The sequence below is a fragment of the Chironomus tepperi genome, unplaced genomic scaffold, assembly GCF_022539635.2.
Source record: "Chironomus tepperi strain 1889 unplaced genomic scaffold, CSIRO-AGI_Ctep_v1 contig_217, whole genome shotgun sequence".
In the NCBI taxonomy this organism is placed as follows: Eukaryota; Metazoa; Arthropoda; class Insecta; order Diptera; family Chironomidae; genus Chironomus; species Chironomus tepperi.
In genome coordinates, this window is record NW_027226339.1 from 428,989 (window position 1) to 447,563 (window position 18,575).

General features: G+C 33.4%; 6 protein-coding genes across 6 annotated transcripts; all 6 read left to right on the forward strand.

Moving 5' to 3' along the window:
- Positions 1-83: 83 nt before the first annotated feature.
- On the forward strand, positions 84-2,076 carry LOC139090333 (glutamate receptor ionotropic, NMDA 1-like). The gene has a single exon (XM_070640098.1). The coding sequence runs from the start codon at positions 84-86 to the stop codon at positions 1,899-1,901; it is 1,818 nt and encodes a 605-aa protein (XP_070496199.1). The 3' UTR covers positions 1,902-2,076.
- Positions 2,077-2,699: 623 nt separating this feature from the next.
- Positions 2,700-4,560, forward strand: LOC139090334 (glutamate receptor ionotropic, NMDA 1-like). Its single transcript, XM_070640099.1, has one exon. It carries the CDS (start codon positions 2,995-2,997, stop codon positions 4,558-4,560), a length of 1,566 nt encoding a protein of 521 aa, XP_070496200.1. The 5' UTR covers positions 2,700-2,994.
- A 1,364-nt stretch (positions 4,561-5,924) lies between these two features.
- Positions 5,925-8,621, forward strand: LOC139090264 (uncharacterized). The gene has a single exon (XM_070640008.1). The coding sequence runs from the start codon at positions 5,950-5,952 to the stop codon at positions 7,777-7,779; it is 1,830 nt and encodes a 609-aa protein (XP_070496109.1). The 5' UTR covers positions 5,925-5,949; the 3' UTR covers positions 7,780-8,621.
- A 377-nt stretch (positions 8,622-8,998) lies between these two features.
- On the forward strand, positions 8,999-10,684 carry LOC139090284 (glutamate receptor ionotropic, NMDA 1-like). Its single transcript, XM_070640045.1, has one exon. The coding sequence runs from the start codon at positions 9,086-9,088 to the stop codon at positions 10,523-10,525; it is 1,440 nt and encodes a 479-aa protein (XP_070496146.1). The 5' UTR covers positions 8,999-9,085; the 3' UTR covers positions 10,526-10,684.
- Positions 10,685-11,255: 571 nt separating this feature from the next.
- Positions 11,256-13,346, forward strand: LOC139090258 (glutamate receptor ionotropic, NMDA 1-like). Its single transcript, XM_070640004.1, has one exon. It carries the CDS (start codon positions 12,181-12,183, stop codon positions 13,264-13,266), a length of 1,086 nt encoding a protein of 361 aa, XP_070496105.1. The 5' UTR covers positions 11,256-12,180; the 3' UTR covers positions 13,267-13,346.
- Positions 13,347-13,967: 621 nt separating this feature from the next.
- LOC139090335 (uncharacterized) lies at positions 13,968-18,437 on the forward strand. Its single transcript, XM_070640100.1, is given in 2 exon segments — positions 13,968-15,864; positions 16,617-18,437. Coding segments are annotated over 2 exon segments (3,216 nt in total). The 5' UTR covers positions 13,968-14,469.
- The last annotated feature ends 138 nt before the right edge of the window (positions 18,438-18,575 follow it).

Genomic DNA, 18,575 nt, shown 5'->3' on the forward strand with positions numbered 1-18,575 from the left:
TAATTTAACTAAATTGTTTATTTTATAGCTATCGCTTAACTAAAACTTTTTCGACTTTCCTATTAGAAAGTTGAGACATCGCAATGAAGATTGAAGTACTTTTTATAGTTTTAATAGTTCCTGCTGTGCTTGCAATAAATATTTCACATTTTGAACTCTCACAAGAATATAAAAATCTTGGTGAAGCATTTAAAATCATTAGAAATGATTTGAGGAAAGTTTTTCATACAAAAGGATGCATTTTGCTAAATATCGCAGATCCAAAATTCAAAGAAATTCACGAAGCATTAAAACTGGACATATCAAAATATGTTTTCAATTATGAGACAATTAGACAAGCAGATGTGAAGTTTCCATCTCCAAAACAGTATAGATTTTCTGTAATTCTTGTGGACAATATGAAGGTATTTAGGAAATCAGAAAGATTCATTAATGCAGAAAAGCTTCAATATTCCGGCTATCATATCATCATTCTGCTAGAATCAAGTCTGATTGAGGTTCAAGAAATATTTACAAAATTCTGGTCGAAAAATATCTACAATGTCTATGTTTTGATGAATTTTTACAACGAAACCTTATTGCTGACCTTCAAACCATTTTACAGCACAGAAAGTTGTGGAAAAGTGTCTGTAAAAATCATCAATAAATTCCAAAATGGAAGATTCATCAACAAACTTGGTCCCTGGATAAAGTTTCACAACTTGAATCAATGTCCAGTAACTGTAACAACCTTCACAGAAAAAGTGTCGATTTTTAAGCAAACCTTACCTAATGGACAGACAATTATTCGAGGATATGAATACGAAATGATTCAATATATTGCTGAAATGTTAAACTTTACATTGGATTTAGTCTATAAAGAAGGAAGTCAGGAATGGGGTGTTGTCTTTGAAAATGGAACATGTACACGCGGATTTGATATCTTGAAGGAAAGGAAAACGGATATACTGCTAGGTGATTTATATCTTAAGGAATTAAGACTTAAATATTTTGATGCCAGTGCACCGTACCTAAATTATCCACTTTTCTTCATCCTTCCATCGCAACCAAAGTTGAATATGCTTCAGAAGTTGCTGAGTCCATATGAACTTACTGTTTGGATACTTGTTGCTTTGTATCTTTCCATTGGAGTTTCTGTAATTTTACTGATCAATTTGAAGTTTAAATTTATGAAGAAGCTAGTCTATGGAGACCGAGTACATCATGTAGTCACCAACCTGTACACGACATTCATTGGACAGCCACAAATTAAACTCCCCAAAAATAACTTTGCAAGGCTGTTATTGATGTCATTTCTGATATATTCCTTAGTCATTCGAAATGCATATCAAGGATCACTCTATAAATTTCTACAATCAGATGGACAATACAAGGAACCACAAACAATTGCTGAACTCATTGATAAGAAATACAAATTTATTATAGCCAAGACCAATATCGATATCGTAAAGAAATCATATCCAAAAATGTTCAATACATCGTACATAATGGAAGAAAATGATCAAGTTGATTTGGACGTATCGATGAAAAGGTTTGATCGAACAGCATCATTTGCTTCTAAAATAACACTAATGAATTACAGTTTGGCGAATGACTATTTCCCTTATAAGATTTGCCAGGAACATTTCGTGACTTTTAATGTCGTCATGTTCTACAATAAGAACTTCTTTCTAAAAACGGCAATTGATGATGCTATACGAACATTATTGATGCATGGATTTATGGACTATTGGATTAAGCAATATGATAAGACAGACAAATGGAAATTGAAAAGTATTAAACCTAAAGTTATAACTTTTAACCATCTATCTGGATCGTTTAGTTTATTGTTGATAGGAACTGCTTTGTCTGTTTTGGTATTTGTGGTAGAAATACTGCATTTTAAATGGAAGTCTATGTAAATCAACTATCCACAATTATCTTATTTGCAAAGCTTTACTTACTTACTTCGCTGGCCGTACAGATCAACTGTGATCCATAGCCTCTTGCAGATGTCGCCTATAACTGGTTCTATCGCCGGCTTCCGCCTGCCAATTGGCAATAATATTTGCAAATCACTTACTTAAAATGCTGTATTTGATGCTCAACTGCTCTAAAAGGATTTTGCACTTCTTCTAATTATTGTTAACAGTTTAATATGTTGTAACTAACTGTTTAAATCATGGCTACTCTAACTTTAATCGACGTCACTAGTATAAAGAGGCTTATTTAAGGTGAAGACCGTTGGGGAAGGGAGGGAGTTGTGCAAGCCAACCTAGGACACTAGTATGGGGGTATCGCGACACACTTGATATGAAAACAAGGAACACGTAAAATTTTATAATCATATACTGAATAAAATGGAAAAAAGTTAACTGATCCTAAAGATTTGTGATGATAATCAGGTGCATATCCAGAAAGGGGTGAGGTAGTTGCTAGAACCTGTCACTGACATATTTTTTGTATTTTCTTTGGCTTTTCGTCTCAGGCAACATATGATTCCTTGGATATCTGTGAACATATCTATATCTGTAATTAGAACTTGTACAACAGAAATAGACGTCATAGTATCTTATTTTTGTACTGTCATTTTTGATGAGCTCCTTATGAAAATATTGACTTTTGTAATGAAAACATAGACATCATAATTTAACAAATTACATTAACACAAATTGATAAAATTAATATATTTAATGATCTTTTTCTCGAATGTTCTTCATGTACTTCTGTTTTACATATTCACATTCCATAATCATTTTGTTCGTTGCTAGTGACCATCGATGGGATTCAAAACAATATTAATTTTGACGCTCATTTTGCTACTACAAACCAGATTCAGCAAAATGTGAATTATCAGATGGAAATAAAAATCTAATCGCAGCCTTTAAAGCCATAAGACATCATTTGATTAGCACATCATCAGCCAATAGGTTCAATTTGATATCAATTTCTGATCCAAAACACGAGGAAATTCACGAAGCTGTTAAATTGGAAATAATAAGGAATGCATTTGAGATGGAAAGTATTCGAATTTGTGATATAAGTCATACAGTTTCAGGTCAAAATCGATATTCTATATTGCTGGTTGACAATTTAAAAGCTTTTAAGAGTTCAGAGCATTTAATTGACATCGCTAAGTTCCAACAGACAAAAATTCATTTTATTATTTTATTAAATGGAAGTTCCAGTGATATTCATCAAATTTTTTCATATTTTTGGACACGGACAATTTTTAATCTGATGGGACTCATCAACCGACGTGTAACCTTGCTGCTCAGTATTGAACCATTCAGTAATTCAAGAAAATGTGGCAATACAAAGCCAAAAATCATAAATAAATTTGTAAATGGAACATTTAAGAAAGTTCTAGACTTTAACATAAGGTTTAAGGACTTACATTTGTGTCCAATTAAATTAACAACATTTGTATATGGAGCTGCTGTTTTCAAAGAAGTCCAACACAATGAATCATTTACATTAGTAGGCTATGAAATTGAAATGATTAAAACAATTTCAAAAATGCTCAATTTTACATTAGATTTGGATTTTCGTGACGGCATTCAGCAATGGGGTGTCATTTATGACAATGGAACTTGTACTCGTGCAATGGGAAGGTTAAAGAACCAGAAAACAGAAATTGTGATGGGAAATATATTCCTAAGGGCATCAAGAATGAAATATTTTGACAGCAGCATATCCTACATGGTATATCCAGTATTTTTTGTACTATCGCCAGAACATAAAGTCATAACATTTGAGAAATTTTTAAATCCATTCCAAACAACAGTTTGGATATTTATAGTCTTAACCTTTATGCTTGGTGTTGTCATTATTCTTATTATAGATGTTAAATTTAAGGAAATTCGAGCATTTGTCTTTGGTGAAAAAGTAAATCATCCAATGAGAAATATGTTTTTGGCAATAATTGGACAGTCACAGTCAGTTCTGCCTAAAAATAATTTTGCGAGATTTATTTTGATGATGTTCCTCATTTTATGTCTTATTATTCGAAGTTGCTATCAAGGATCTTTGTATAAATATCTTCAAATGGACGAGCGGTACAAGGAACCGCAGACAATACAGGAACTAATTGATAAAAATTTTACATTCATCATGAGTGAGTCAAATGTGGATATAATGAAGAAATATCGTCCGAAAATAAGCATTGTGACAAAACCTACAGAAGGTGATGAGGATTTAGATCTGGACTTCTTCGCTGATACAGAAAAGAAGACAGCAACATTTGCATCTAGAGTAGATTTACTTAAATACAGCTTGGATCACGACACATTTCCTTACAAAATTTGCAAGGAAAGCTTCTTCACAATTAACGTTGTGCTGCTGTACAATAAGAACTTTTTCCTAAAAGCATCAATTGACGATGCAATTCAAAGGCTTTTGACTCATGGATTTATTGAACATTGGATTAATGAACATGATAAAACAGACAGATGGAAATTTGAAGATTCACATCCGATTGTTATGACATATGAGCATCTTTCTGGAGCTTTTAATTTGCTTTTTGTAGGATGTCTTGCTGCCACGTTAGCATTTTTAGTAGAACATTTGATACAGGAATAATAAGAATGTAATAAATGTGCAATTTGTATTGTGATTGTATTAATACCTATTGTAATTCTATGTTAAGCTGACTTTCATCACTCTTCTGCGCCAAGTAACATTTAGGATGGTCGCTGTTTTCAACAAATGGGCCGCTTTTCTTCTGACACATACTCTGGCATTTTTTTCGGAGTAAATGTCCTAGTCTCAGGAAAAGCTTCTCATTTCAAGGCCAATCTTCTAAGTCGAACCATATCATTTGAAAAATATGAATGTAGCATGGAGGTTGCATTATCCATATGTTCTATAAAAGAGGTTTAGACAAGCATTAAAAGCTAGAGCCTTCTTCATTTGTGTCACTAGGAAGGATTTTACAAGCGTAACTTAATAATCAAACGAACCCTTATTCAATTTATTGGATCAAAAAAATTAATTAATGTATTAAAATAACATTATTTGGTGTCCGCAATTAATCTATTATTCATAAATTAGGGTTACCGACAAAATCCCACTGTACATTTGCCCACTGCGGATTCCAACCAAGGACAGCATAACAAACTTGTGTTTCATACCCAGCAATGACACATATCATTTTTACATGGTATTTTTCACTGGTACATAAGCCCAACATAACTGGTACATATCCATATTCAGTCTATATTATGTATTTATCATGATTTTCTAGATATGTACTGTTGCCTATTCTCAATACATTTGAGCTGTGATGTCTGTGGAAATGTGCCTAGCTCTATCATGGGAGCTTTTAACTTTGTCTTGGCACTAGCTTTTGATGACAAACACATTTGCCTTCTTGTAGCCTTGCATAACGAAAACCAATACCTAAGCAAAGAGCCAAGCCAAAGGCAATAGTTTTTGCCTTTTCAAAGGTATTCTTATCATAAGCAGTGCGACAGAGGAAAAACTATTGTCTTTGCCTAGGTAGTGCCTTTTAGGTATTGATTTTCACTAGGCAAGCTTACAAGAAGCAAATTTGCTTGCTTATCAATAGCTAATGTCTGTGATAGATTCAACTTTAGGAATGTCTGTTTGGAACTTAGTATATTAGAAATAAAGACGTGGAGGGTGCATTTCAGCTACAATTCTTAGGGGGCGTTCCGTTTCCAAATTCCTTTATTGAGAAGAGTTATTGCGTAACATTATAAGTAATTGAGCCTTTATTCAAATTATTGGATCAAAAAAATTAATTAATCTGTTACAATAACATTATTTGATGTCCAAATAGGACATGTAATCAATCCATGTATTCATAAATGATTGTAATAATATTTATCAATATGTAATTAAATAACCCATTTTTGTAATATTTATTATGTAATTAAATAACTCATTTTTATGACAGTTATGTAATCCTTGATGTGCTTACATTTGCTTCTTTGCTTCTGATTCAAAATGATGTTGAAATTATTCGTCCTCATTCTATCACTCAACCTAGTGTTCAGCTTTAAAACAATTGATTATGAATTAACAATTGATAATAAAAATCTTGTAGAATCATTTAAGACAGTCAGGAACGAAATAAAGAAGAATTTTGCTACAAAAGGATTTACCTTGATGACAATTGCTGATCCAAGTAACAAAGAAACTCATGAAGCAGTCAAATTGAGTATACTTAAGTATGCATTTGAAACAGAAACTGTAAGAATGCCGAATCTCATGTCACCAACACACAATCCTTACAGATACTCAGTTTTGATTGTTGATAATTTCAAATCATTTGATACATCACGAAGCTTCATAAATTCAGCAACTTTTAAATATTCAGGATTTCAAATTGTTATTTTATTGGATGGAAATCTCGAGGATGTTCACAACATATTCACATACTTTTGGTCAAAAGACATCTCAAATGTCATAGCACTGATTAATCAGAATGGAACTTTGTTGCTGAATTTCGAGCCATTCAGGAATCCACAACGATGTGATGACACAAGTCCAAAAGTCATTAACAATTTTATTGATGGAAAATTTACCTCAAAAATTACTTTTAAGAAGCGATTCCACAACTTGAATTTATGTCCAATAACTGTGACGACTTTTAAGGATTCTGTAGCTGCATTCAAAGAAAATTTACCAAATGGATCGATTGTCATCAAAGGCTATGAAATTGACATGATTCGGACTATAGCTGAAATGCTGAACTTTACATTGCATTTGAAATTTCGTGAAGGAACTTACCAATGGGGAATGATTCATGAAAATGGAACAATTACAGCTGGAATGGCTGATTTGAAGGACAAAAAGACGGACATTTTAGTTGGAGATATGTACCTTAAACTGCCAAGATTGAAATATTTTGACAGCAGCATGTCATATAACAATTATCCGTTGTTCTTTATACTGTCATCAGAAATGAAGCTCAATTGGTTTGAGAAGCTTTTAAAGCCATTCCAACCAATAATATGGATCATATTGCTGATGGCATTTTGTGTTGGAATTGCTGTTATTTGGATCATAAATGTAAAGTTTAAACATTTAAAAGAATTTGTTTATGGCAAAGGAGTTAACCATCCAGCTAGTAATATGATTAGTGTCTGCATCGGTTTACCACAACTTGTTCTACCTCAGAGGAACTTCGCACGATTTATTTTGATGATGTTCATAATTTTGTGTCTTATTATTCGAAGCATTTATCTAGGATCGTTGTACAAAACCCTGCAATCAGATCTTCGACATAAGGAGCCACAGGTTATCGATGAGCTTATCGATAAGGATTATTTGTTTGTGATAAGTGAGTCAAATATGGATTCTGTTAAGATTTATCAGCCAAAAATATATTCAAAATCAAAATCTTTGGAATATACCAACGGAACGTATGTCGACATATTTAAAATCATGCCTAAAAGAACTGCAATAATGGCATCTAAATTGGAACTTCTCGAGCATGGAATGAATTATGATAATTTTCCATACAAAATTTGCAATGAAAACTTCTTCATAATTAACATTGTGCTGTATTACAATAAGAACTATTTCCTTATACCTGCGATTGATGACGTCATTCGAAAACTTTTGACGCATGGATTTATGGATCAATGGATGAAGAATTATGATAAAAGAGATAGATGGAAGTTTAAAAGTGTAAGACCACGTGTCATGACTTTTGGTCATCTTTCAGGTGCTTTCTATTTGATATTAATTGGAAATATCTCTTCAGCTTTTGTATTTTTAATTGAAATTTTGTATTTTAAAGTGAATGTCCATCAAGGATCACTTAATTAATTTCTCTTAATCTGATGGACGACATAAAGAACCAAAAGCAATCGCTCTTGTTGACAGCGAAAAAGCAGTAATTGCGAGGTGATTAAAGTATCGGTTTACAAACTCAAACGACTTACGTTCAATCCTAAGGAAATTTTACTTGAATTCGGGTGCTATTTCGCTGTTTCTAGTCACACCAACTCGGTTTGTGTATTCGCGACACACAGATTGTGGTTATGTTCATTACATTGGTCATTTACGACAAAAATCAAAACACTTCTTCTGAATTTCATCGCTTCATAAAACGACGAATTATTATCGAAATCTAAAATCAAGATGAAATAAACTGCTGCTTGAACTCTTTAAATATAATACACCATCGTTTATGAATATGCCCCTACAAGATATGCAACGAGTATTTCTTCACAATCAATATCATGCTGTATTACAACAAAAATCTTCTTAAGAAAATAATCAACGAAGCATTCAAAGTTTCAACAGATGATCTACCTTCTCTTCTCCAAATTAAAACAGTTAATGGACGCAATATTAAGTCAATCAATTAAGCTATGACGCAATTGCTTTTAAATGTGAAAAAAATTATATTAATTCAACCCCTCATATGAACAAAATAATTGAATTATATAATGCATTATTAATAAGATTATACACATCCTTAATGGGGGAAAATACGTTAGAATTAGACATCAACTGTACATTGACTTGTTATTGCCTAGTTATAACGTCTACTCGGGCGTTTATTTGTCATTGATGACATCTATTCATTTGTTTGTTGTTTTTATTCTATTTTTATAAATTAATTAAGGAAAGTGGATTAAAAATACTGAAAATAAGACGTTAAGTTGTCGTATATTAATATTTATTAGTTGATAAAAGATTGTATATCTATCATAACTTCATGAAATAATTTTGTTCAAAATTAAAGCGGTGCTTAATAATGTTACTAAGAATATTTGTTTTAGCATTCTTTGCTGGCTTGGCATGCGCATATGAAATAATAAATTGCAGTTTACTACAAGAAGACATAAATCTAATTGAAGCATTCAGAATGGTCAGAATCGAAACAGTGAATACTTATTCACTTAAAGGCTACAATTTCATATCAATTTCGGATCCGAATAGTACAGACAGTCATGATGCAATTAGACTTGGAATGATTCAATCTGCATTTAATGAAGAAAGCATTCGAATTTGCTACAATGACTTATCATGTCCAAATTCAAACAGAAACTCTGTGATACTCATTGACAACATCAATGTTTTTAGAGAAGCTGAAGATCGAATTAATGCAAAAATATTCAAATCCATGGGACTTCACTTAGTAATCCTACTTGATGGAAGTTTTGAAGATGTCCACGAAATATTTACAAACTTTTGGTCAAAAACTATCTTCAATGTCATGGCACTAATGAATAACAATGGAACTCTTCTGTTGAGCTTTGAACCATTCTCAAATCCTCAAAAATGCGGCGACACAAGTCCAAAAGTCATCAATCACTTTGAAAATGGAAAATTCTCTAAAAATCTGCTTCTAAAGAGAACTTTTGACAACATGAACCGCTGCCGAATCAATGTTACAACTTTTAGTGATGGTGTGGCTATCATGAAGGTACCAATATCCAATGGATCCTTCATTCTTCGTGGATATGAAATACGAATGATCAATACAATATCAAAAATGCTAAATTTTACATTAAATCTTAAATTTCGTGAAGGTTTTCAGCAATGGGGAATTGTTTATGAGAATGGAAGTGCTACTCGATCATTTAGTGAGTTGAAAGATGGAACAACTGACATTTTGCTTGGTAATTTATATCTCAAGGAATCAAGATTTCGTTACTTTGATAACAGCGATACTTACATGAATTATCCAATCTTTTTTGTGCTGTCGCCGGAAGAGAAATTAAGCAGTTTTGAGAAGCTGCTAAGTCCTTTGCAAACCTCTGTGTGGATGATGGTGCTGTTGACTATTTGCATCGGAATGGTCGTCATAGTGACATTAAACACAAAACTCAAATTTCTAAGAAAATTCGTGTACGGCGAAGGAGTTCATCATCCAGTTACGAATCTATTTGCTGTATTCATCGGAGCACCACAGTCAGTACTTCCACAAAGGAATTTCTCACGATTCATCCTCATGAAGTTCATGATTCTAAGTCTTGTCATTCGAAGTGTCTATCAAGGATCACTTTACAAGTTCCTGCAATCAGATGGACGACATAAGGAACCACAATCAATCGACGAACTCATAGAAAAGGGATATACATTCTTAATTAGTGAATCCAATGTGGATATACTTAGAAAATATCATCCAAAAATGTACATTAGATCAAAATTAGTGGAAGGTAATGTTGAGAATGATTTAGATGCATTTGCTGGAAAGACAAAAAGAACAGCATCATTTGCATCAAAAATTGAAATTTTATCGTACAGCATGCAGCATAATGAATTTCCTTATAAAATATGCAAGGAATACTTTTTTAATATCAATATTGCAATGTTCTATAACAAAAACTTCTTCCTTAAAAGAGCAATTGATGAAGCACTGCAGAAAATTTTAATTCATGGATTTATGGAGCATTGGACGAAGGAATTTGATAGAACTGATAAATGGAAGATTAAAGATAAAAATCCGATGGTTTTGACAGTTGATCATCTTTCTGGAGCTTTTCATGTACTTTTGATTGGAAATATGGCTGGAATTGTTGCTGTTCTGATTGAAAATTATGCTTATAGATTGAAATGAGTAGTTTGAATGTATAAATTAATATATTAAAATATGTAAGTGGGTTATTAGCTAGGAAAACAACTGGTTTGATGGTGAATACCCGAGCGACACAAATGAAGATGTTTCCGTCACGGAGTATGTAAAGATCTACTCAAGCTCTTCTAGTAATGTCAAATGGAAGTTGAATTCGGATACTTTTTCGCTGTTCTAGTCACACCAACTCGGTTTGTGTTCATTCGCGACACATGGAAGACTAGGTACGTTGCATTGATATACCGTGGGTCATGCAGTATGCAGAGTTGGGAAAAGCACAATGTCAATTGGACAAAACAGTCATCACGACAATGTCAAATGGTACCGTATTTTTTGTCATAAAAATTGTCCAAATCACCATCCACGGAGGAGTCAGGGCAATTTCAAGCCTTACCGTTAAAACGGCGACATAGCGGTGCAGTATTTCATTGTACTGAATGGGTTTTTCACATGGAATCCACATGGGAGCCGCCTGTGTGTGGAAACCAAATGCCAGACATATGGTACCCAGATTATATCAATGAAATGTACCTAATCAAAATTTGTCTGTCGCGAATACACAAACCAAGTTGGTATTTGATAGGAACGAACTCGGGTTCGTTAGAGATGCCAGTTCGACACTCTTACCACTACGCCACACTGTTTTTCGCTGCCTAGAGTTAACTTCAATTTGGGGTGTATAAAAGAGCTTAAACGGAGCCTTAAAAGCTCTATCGGAACCATCTTCATTTGTGTCGCTCGAGCATATGAATAAAGCTATCCAAATTCCTTCAAAAATGACTTATTAATTCAACTAATTATTTCAAATATTATAATTGACTAGGTTAGATAGATTAAAATTGATATGTATTAAATATTGAGACTTCCTCATTTGTTAATAAGCTACGAGCCAAAATGGCAGCTTTATTGTTCACTTTTACGTCAATAATTCCAATTATATTGGGAATTCAGATTACAACATTTCAATTATCGCAGGAAAACAGAAACCTCATTGAAGCTGTGAAAGTTGCCAGACATGATCTGGTACGAAACTCTTTATCCAAAGGATTCAAACTGTTGCTGATTCCAGATGAGATGCACAAAGACATTCACGATGAAATCAAATTTGGAATATTAAGGAACACATATGAGTTTGAAAGTCTTCGAGTTAGTAACATAAATTCATTAATTTATAAACCATTTCCAAATCGATATTCAGTTGTGCTGATTGACAGCATAAAGGCATTCAGGGCAACAAAGCATCATATCGATCTGCCTAATTTTCATTACGCTGGACTTCACTTTGTGGTGTTGCTGAATGGAAACTTCTCGGATGTTCAGGAAATATTTTCAGTTTTTTGGTCTAAAAACATTTACAACGTCATGGCACTAATTAATCAGAATGGAACCTTACTGCTGGATTTTGATCCTTATAAAGATCCACAAAAGTGTGGCGATACAACTCCAAAAATAGTTAATCGCTTTGAAAATGGGAAATTCCTCAACAAAATTCCAGTAGAAAAGAAATTCAGCAACATGAATCGATGTCCAGTCACAATCACAACTTACGAAGAAACAATTTCAGTTTTTAAGGAGGATTTCCAAATGGAAGTTTCATTCTTCGTGGACATGAAGCTAGGCTTATTCAAACCTTATCAGAAATGCTGAATTTTACAATTAACTTGAGATTTCGGGATGGTCGGCAGCAGTGGGGTGTAATTTATGACAATGGAACGTTTACTAAAGGATTTGGAGATTTACATGACAGAAAAACTGACATTTTGTTTGGGAATTTGTACATTAAAGGATTCAGATTGAAGCATTTTGATATGAGTTCTTCGTACTTGAACCAACCAGTGATTTTGGTACTTTCGTTGGAACCAAAATTGAATGTGTTTAAGAAACTTTTGTGTCCATTCCAAAGTGCTGTTTGGATTTTGGTGGCAATTACAGTTTGCTTTGGAATCTTCGTGATTTTGGCAATAAATTATCGATTTAAATCCTTGAAAAACACATTTTATGGAACTAGAGTTAATCATCCAATAATCAACCTGATCCTTGCTATTATTGGACAGCCACAAACAATCCTACCAAGAAAGAACTTCGCAAGATTCATTTTAATGATGACTTTAATCCTGTTTCTTGTAATTCGAAGCATTTATCAAGGATATTTGTACAAATTCCTACAATCAGATGGTCGACATATGGAGCCACAAACAGTCGAGGAGCTTATTGATAAAAAATACATTTTCATCCTTTATGAATCAAATTTGGATCTTATAAATAATTTTCAATCTAAAATTCAATACAGAATAAGGCCATCAAGTGGAAGTACAGTCATGAATTTGGACTCATTTATTGGAACAACTGAACAAATTGCTTATTTTAGCTCTAGAGTGGAATTGATCTTTTACAGTTCAACACACGACAATTTCCCATTCAAAATTTGTAAGGAACAGTTTGCAACCAGTAATGTTGTGCTGTACTTCAACAAGAATTTCGTCTTAAAAAGGACAATTGATGAAGCTATCTATAAAATTTTAGTTCATGGATTTGTGAAGTTTTGGTTGAGAGAATTTGACAAAACAAGCAAGTGGAAGCACAAAGATGTCAATCCAATTGTCATGACTTTTGAACACTTATCTGGTGCTTTTCATTTGCTTTTGATTGGGAATGTTGTAGGATTGATTGTCTTTTTGATAGAAATTTCGATTATAAGGATTAAGTTGTATTTTAAAGGTTTTTGAGTATTGATTCATCTAAGGCTAGTTAACTCGAATAGCATAAATCTCTAATCAATCCTAAATCCGCCACCAGCCCGGTTTGACTCAAGCTTGATGCCGGATTTAAATCGAATATGACATCAGGATATTCACGTCGGCGTGAAGACGGATATATGACTGATTAACCAATTTGTGCTATTCGGATGTTGTGACTCTTACTCAACTAGTTAAAGGATTTTGTCAGATTTAGTAAGGACAATACAGTTGCTTAATCTCGAGCAACACAAATGATCCACTTCAGTTTGTTTAAAAATCCCAATTGGACGAAAATACGTTATAGCTAGTCATCAACTAGTATTCAAGTCGCTCGGAAACCGTCATGGATACATTAGCACCAAATGAAATCCTTTAAATGTCATCAACTAGTATTCAAGTATTTTTGTCCGCTCTGGAATCCGTCATGGATACATTAAATTAAATGATATTCACATGAAAACTACATGAGATCGGATTCCATGTTGTGTTAATAAATGTATCCGTGGCGGTGTACGGTCATTTACAAGTATGCTTACTGTCTGCTGTCCTATGGATTTATGATGAAAGTCATTTAATTCTTGATAATTTAATTCAGTTCCATTTACATAATTCTAATTTATGAAATTGAAAGTAAAATAAACACAAATTAATTAATATGTCAAATAAAGCTATATCAAAAATAGTCCACATCAACCCAGTTTTATTCGTAGTCATATCCAAAACTCCAATGGCATTAATCGAATTCCTAACAATAATTTCAATATTTTCATCAGCTCTTACTTTAGGATTATTAACACCTGAATTAACACAAGATAATCTGGATCTTATAGAAGCACTTAAAGTCTATAGAACTGACTTATTGGAACTCCTTTTACAGTTGGATATAAATTGGTGTCTATTCAAGATCCAAAATTAAGGGACGTCCATGATGCTGTAAAATCGGAAATACTGAAAAACACATTCAAACTTAAAAGCATTAGAATTTCAGACACCAAAGAATCTCTTCCATTTTCAAGCAGATTCTCAACTATATTAATCGATAATATCAGTGCATTTACGGACTCAACACATTATGTGGATGTAAAAAGCTTTAGTTCTGTTGGATATCACACAATTATTCTATTAAATGGAGATATTAAGGATGTCCATGAAATATTCTCAACATTTTGGTCTAGAAATATTTTCAATGTTATGGCACTCGTCAACTACAACGGAACCTTACTATTAAGCTTTGATCCATTCGCAAATCCAGCAAAATGCAACGACACAAGTCCAAAAATTCTCAGTTCCTTCAAAAACGGAAAATTCATCAACAAAATCATCAGAAATGAAATTTTTACCAACATGCATCGCTGTCCTGTTACAGTAACGACATTCCAGGAAGGCATGTCAGTGTTTAAGGAAATTCTTCCCAACGGATCGTATGTCCTGCGTGGACATGAAATTCGCATGATTAACACAATTGCAAAAATGCTTAATTTCACTCTCAATTTAAATTTTCGTGACGGTGTGCAGCAGTGGGGTGCAATTTATGAAAATGGAACATTTACACGTGCTTTTGCTGATTTATATGACAGAAAGACTGACATCTTGATGGGTGACTTGTTCATTAAAAAGATAAGATTGAAATTTTTTGACAGCAGCATGCCGTACATCAATCGTCCGATGCTGTTGGTGCTTACACCACAGTCTAAGCTTAATTTGATTGAGAAATTTTTGAGTCCATTTCAAGCTACGGTTTGGATTTTGTTGCTGATCAGCTTTTGTATTGGAGTGACTGTCATTTTGGTTATAAATTGGAAGTTTCAATTCTTAAAAGAATATTTTTATGGACGAGGAGTTAAGCATCCAATTACGAACCTAATTATAGCCTTCATTGGACAGACACAAGGCTTACTGCCGAAAAATAACTTCGCAAGATTCATTTTGATGCTGACAGTGATTCTTTGTCTCATCATTCGAAGTCTATATCAAGGATATTTGTACAAATTTCTACAATCTGATGGACGACATAAGGAGCCACAAACTGTTGATGAACTAATAGAGCAGGACTACATCTTCGTAATGTCTGAATCAAATTTAGACAGTGCTAAAAGTTATCAGCCAAAAATTCGATACCGTCCAAAGCCATCTGATGGAAATTATAGTGTTAACATCTATTCATTCCTAGGATCAACTGAGAAAATTGCGTATTTTAGTTCCTATGACGAAATAATTCTTCACAGCATGAAGCAAGACGTCTTTCCATTTAAAATCTGTAAGGAACATTTTATGACTGTCAATTGTGGATTGATCTTCAACAAAAACTACTTCCTTAAAAGAACAATTGATGAAGCTATTCAGAAACTTATAACTCATGGATTTATTAAGCACTGGATGAGAGAATTTGATAGAACTGATAAGTGGAAGTTTAAAAATAATGATCCGATTGTTATGACATTTGAGCATCTTTTAGGTGCTTTCTATTTACTTATTATTGGACATGTAGTTGGGACATTTGCTGTTGTGATTGAATTATTGATGTATAAACTGAAAACTCAACATTCATGAGTTGAACTGAAATTCAGTATCATGAAGACACATGATGTAGAAATGGCCAGAAATCTAGCCAGTTTCGACAACATGACAGCTCAAGTCTAGTCAATTCAACTTTAAGTCATGATTTTCGGCCAATCCCCTGATCATGTACTTTCCGGACTAGCTTAAGTGGTGTATCTAGACAGAAAAGAGATCACAACACAATTATCCTCTCTAAATAACAACTGAGAACCATAAACTATATGACTCATAGATAAAGATTTCAATTCCTTGATCAAATTCAGTACTAGAATGAAAACCCTATACATGTCTGTAAGCTAAGTGGGTATGAATAGACCCGAATAGCGCAAATCGGTTAATTGATCCCAAATTCGACACCTGACCTGAGTCAACCTATTCAGGAACCAAGTCAAAATCACGCTGGCATGGAATAAGATGTTATTCGGGATGTGTTACAACTTAATCGTTAGAAGAACACATCAATATGACATTAAAGTACCCTGACTGCATAGCTGTTTTCAGTTCAATTCCTACTGCACTGAGTTCCTAATGCCATCAAAATTTAAACAACTTATTGTCATTTATCATATCATATCAAATTACCAAATTGATTGTCATGCAATGTGACACTCAGAATTTGAGTCAATCCTCATAGTAGCATGTCAAACACGTGTCACCTGGGATTTAACTCTTATTAATCTTAATTACATTGATGTGCTTAAATATTTCATGTATCCGAAAACGTTAAATAAAACTCAAATTCCTCATTAATCAGTCAGTCATAAACACTGATGGAGCAGTCAGCTTTACTTCTAGTTTTGGTGCTTTCACTAGTGAACAGCATAGAAATAACAAAGTTAGAATTATCACAAGAAAACATTGACATAATTGAAGCATTTAAAGTGATTCGAAGCTATTTGATCCTTACATCATCTGCAAAAAGGTTCAATTTGATGTCAATTTCTGATCCAGAACACAAAGAAGTTCACGAAGCTGTAAAAGATGAAATCATCAAAAATGCCTTCGACATGGAAACTATTCGGATGTGTAACGTAGATTTCTTAATTCCTGGTATAAATAGATATTCAGCACTGCTTGTTGATAACATCGAAGCATTTAGAGCAGTCGAGCAGCAAATAGACATCAATAATTTTCAATACTCAATATTTCATGTTGTTATTCTGCTTAATGGAAGTTTTAATGATGTCCATGAAATATTTTCAAGCTTCTGGTCCAAAACCATCTACAATATCATGGCACTGATCAATCAAAATGGAACTTTACTGCTAAGCTTTGAACCTTATGAAGATCCAACAAACTGTGGACATACAACCCCAAAAGTCATCAATAAATTTGAAGACGGGAAGTTCCAAAATGAACTGACTTTAATTAAAAAGTTTGACAATCTAAATCTATGTCCAATAACAGTCACAACATTTGTCAATGCTGTTGCTGTTTGGAAGGAAATGCAGCCTGATGGATCATTTAAAATTAGTGGATATGAGATCAACATGATTAATACCATAGCTGAAATGTTGAACTTTACACTGGATTTGAAATTTCGTGATGGCATTCAGCAATGGGGAGTCATTTATGACAATGGAACTTGCACACGTGGATTTGCTGATTTAAAGGAACAGAAAACTGATGTGGCTATGGGAAATCTGTTCCTTAGAGAGTCAAGGATCAAGCATTTTGACAGCAGTGCACCGTACATGAATTATCCAGTGTTTTTTGTGCTGTCACCAGAAACAAAATTTAATAAATTTGAGAAGCTTTTGAATCCATTTGAAGATACTGTCTGGATTATCCTGTTGATGACTTTCTGCTTTGGTGTTGGAACCATTTTGGTCATAAACTTGAAATTCAAATTTTTAAGAAATTTTGTGTACGGACAAGGAGTCAATCATCCAATAACAAATCTGTTCCTTGTTTTTATTGGATCACCGCAGACGGCATTGCCGAAAAATAATTTTGCTAGATTTATCTTGATGATGATTCTGATTCTATGCCTGATCCTACGAAGTTTGTACCAAGGAAGTTTATACAAGTTCCTGCAGTCGGATGGTCGACACAAGGAACCGCAAACAATCGCAGAACTTGTTGAGAAGGAATATACATTTATAATGTCTGAATCCAACATGGACATCATCAAGAAGTATCGATCCAAGGTTCATATTGCTACAAAACCAGCAGATGGGTACATTGACATGGATCTTGATGCATTTGCAGGAACAACCGAAAGAACAGCAACATTTGGATCGAAAGTTGATTTGATGCAGTACAGCTTAGATCATGACAATTTTCCGTATAAAATATGCAAGGAAAGCTTCTTTACCATCAATATTGTGCTGTTCTACAACAAGAACTTCTTCCTTAAAGAGTCAATCGATGAAGCTATCCAAAGAATCTTAACCTACGGATTTATGGAACATTGGGTGAGAGAATTTGACAAAACTGATAAATGGAAGCACACGAATGCAAATCCAACTGTTATGACATACGAGCATCTATCAGGTGCTTTTCATTTGCTTTTTATTGGGAATTTAATTGCTTTTGTTGTATTTTTGATTGAAATTTGTGTTCATTTGAGGAAGTTTTATTATAATACATGGATATGAGATGAATTGTGATAGGAATGTGGACCATTAGGTTTGATATTTTGAACATTATACTATTTGTAGTCAGGTTGTAAAATGATTAGATTAATGATGAATTTCTTTCAAAGAGTTAAGTGACCTTTATTAATGTTCTATACC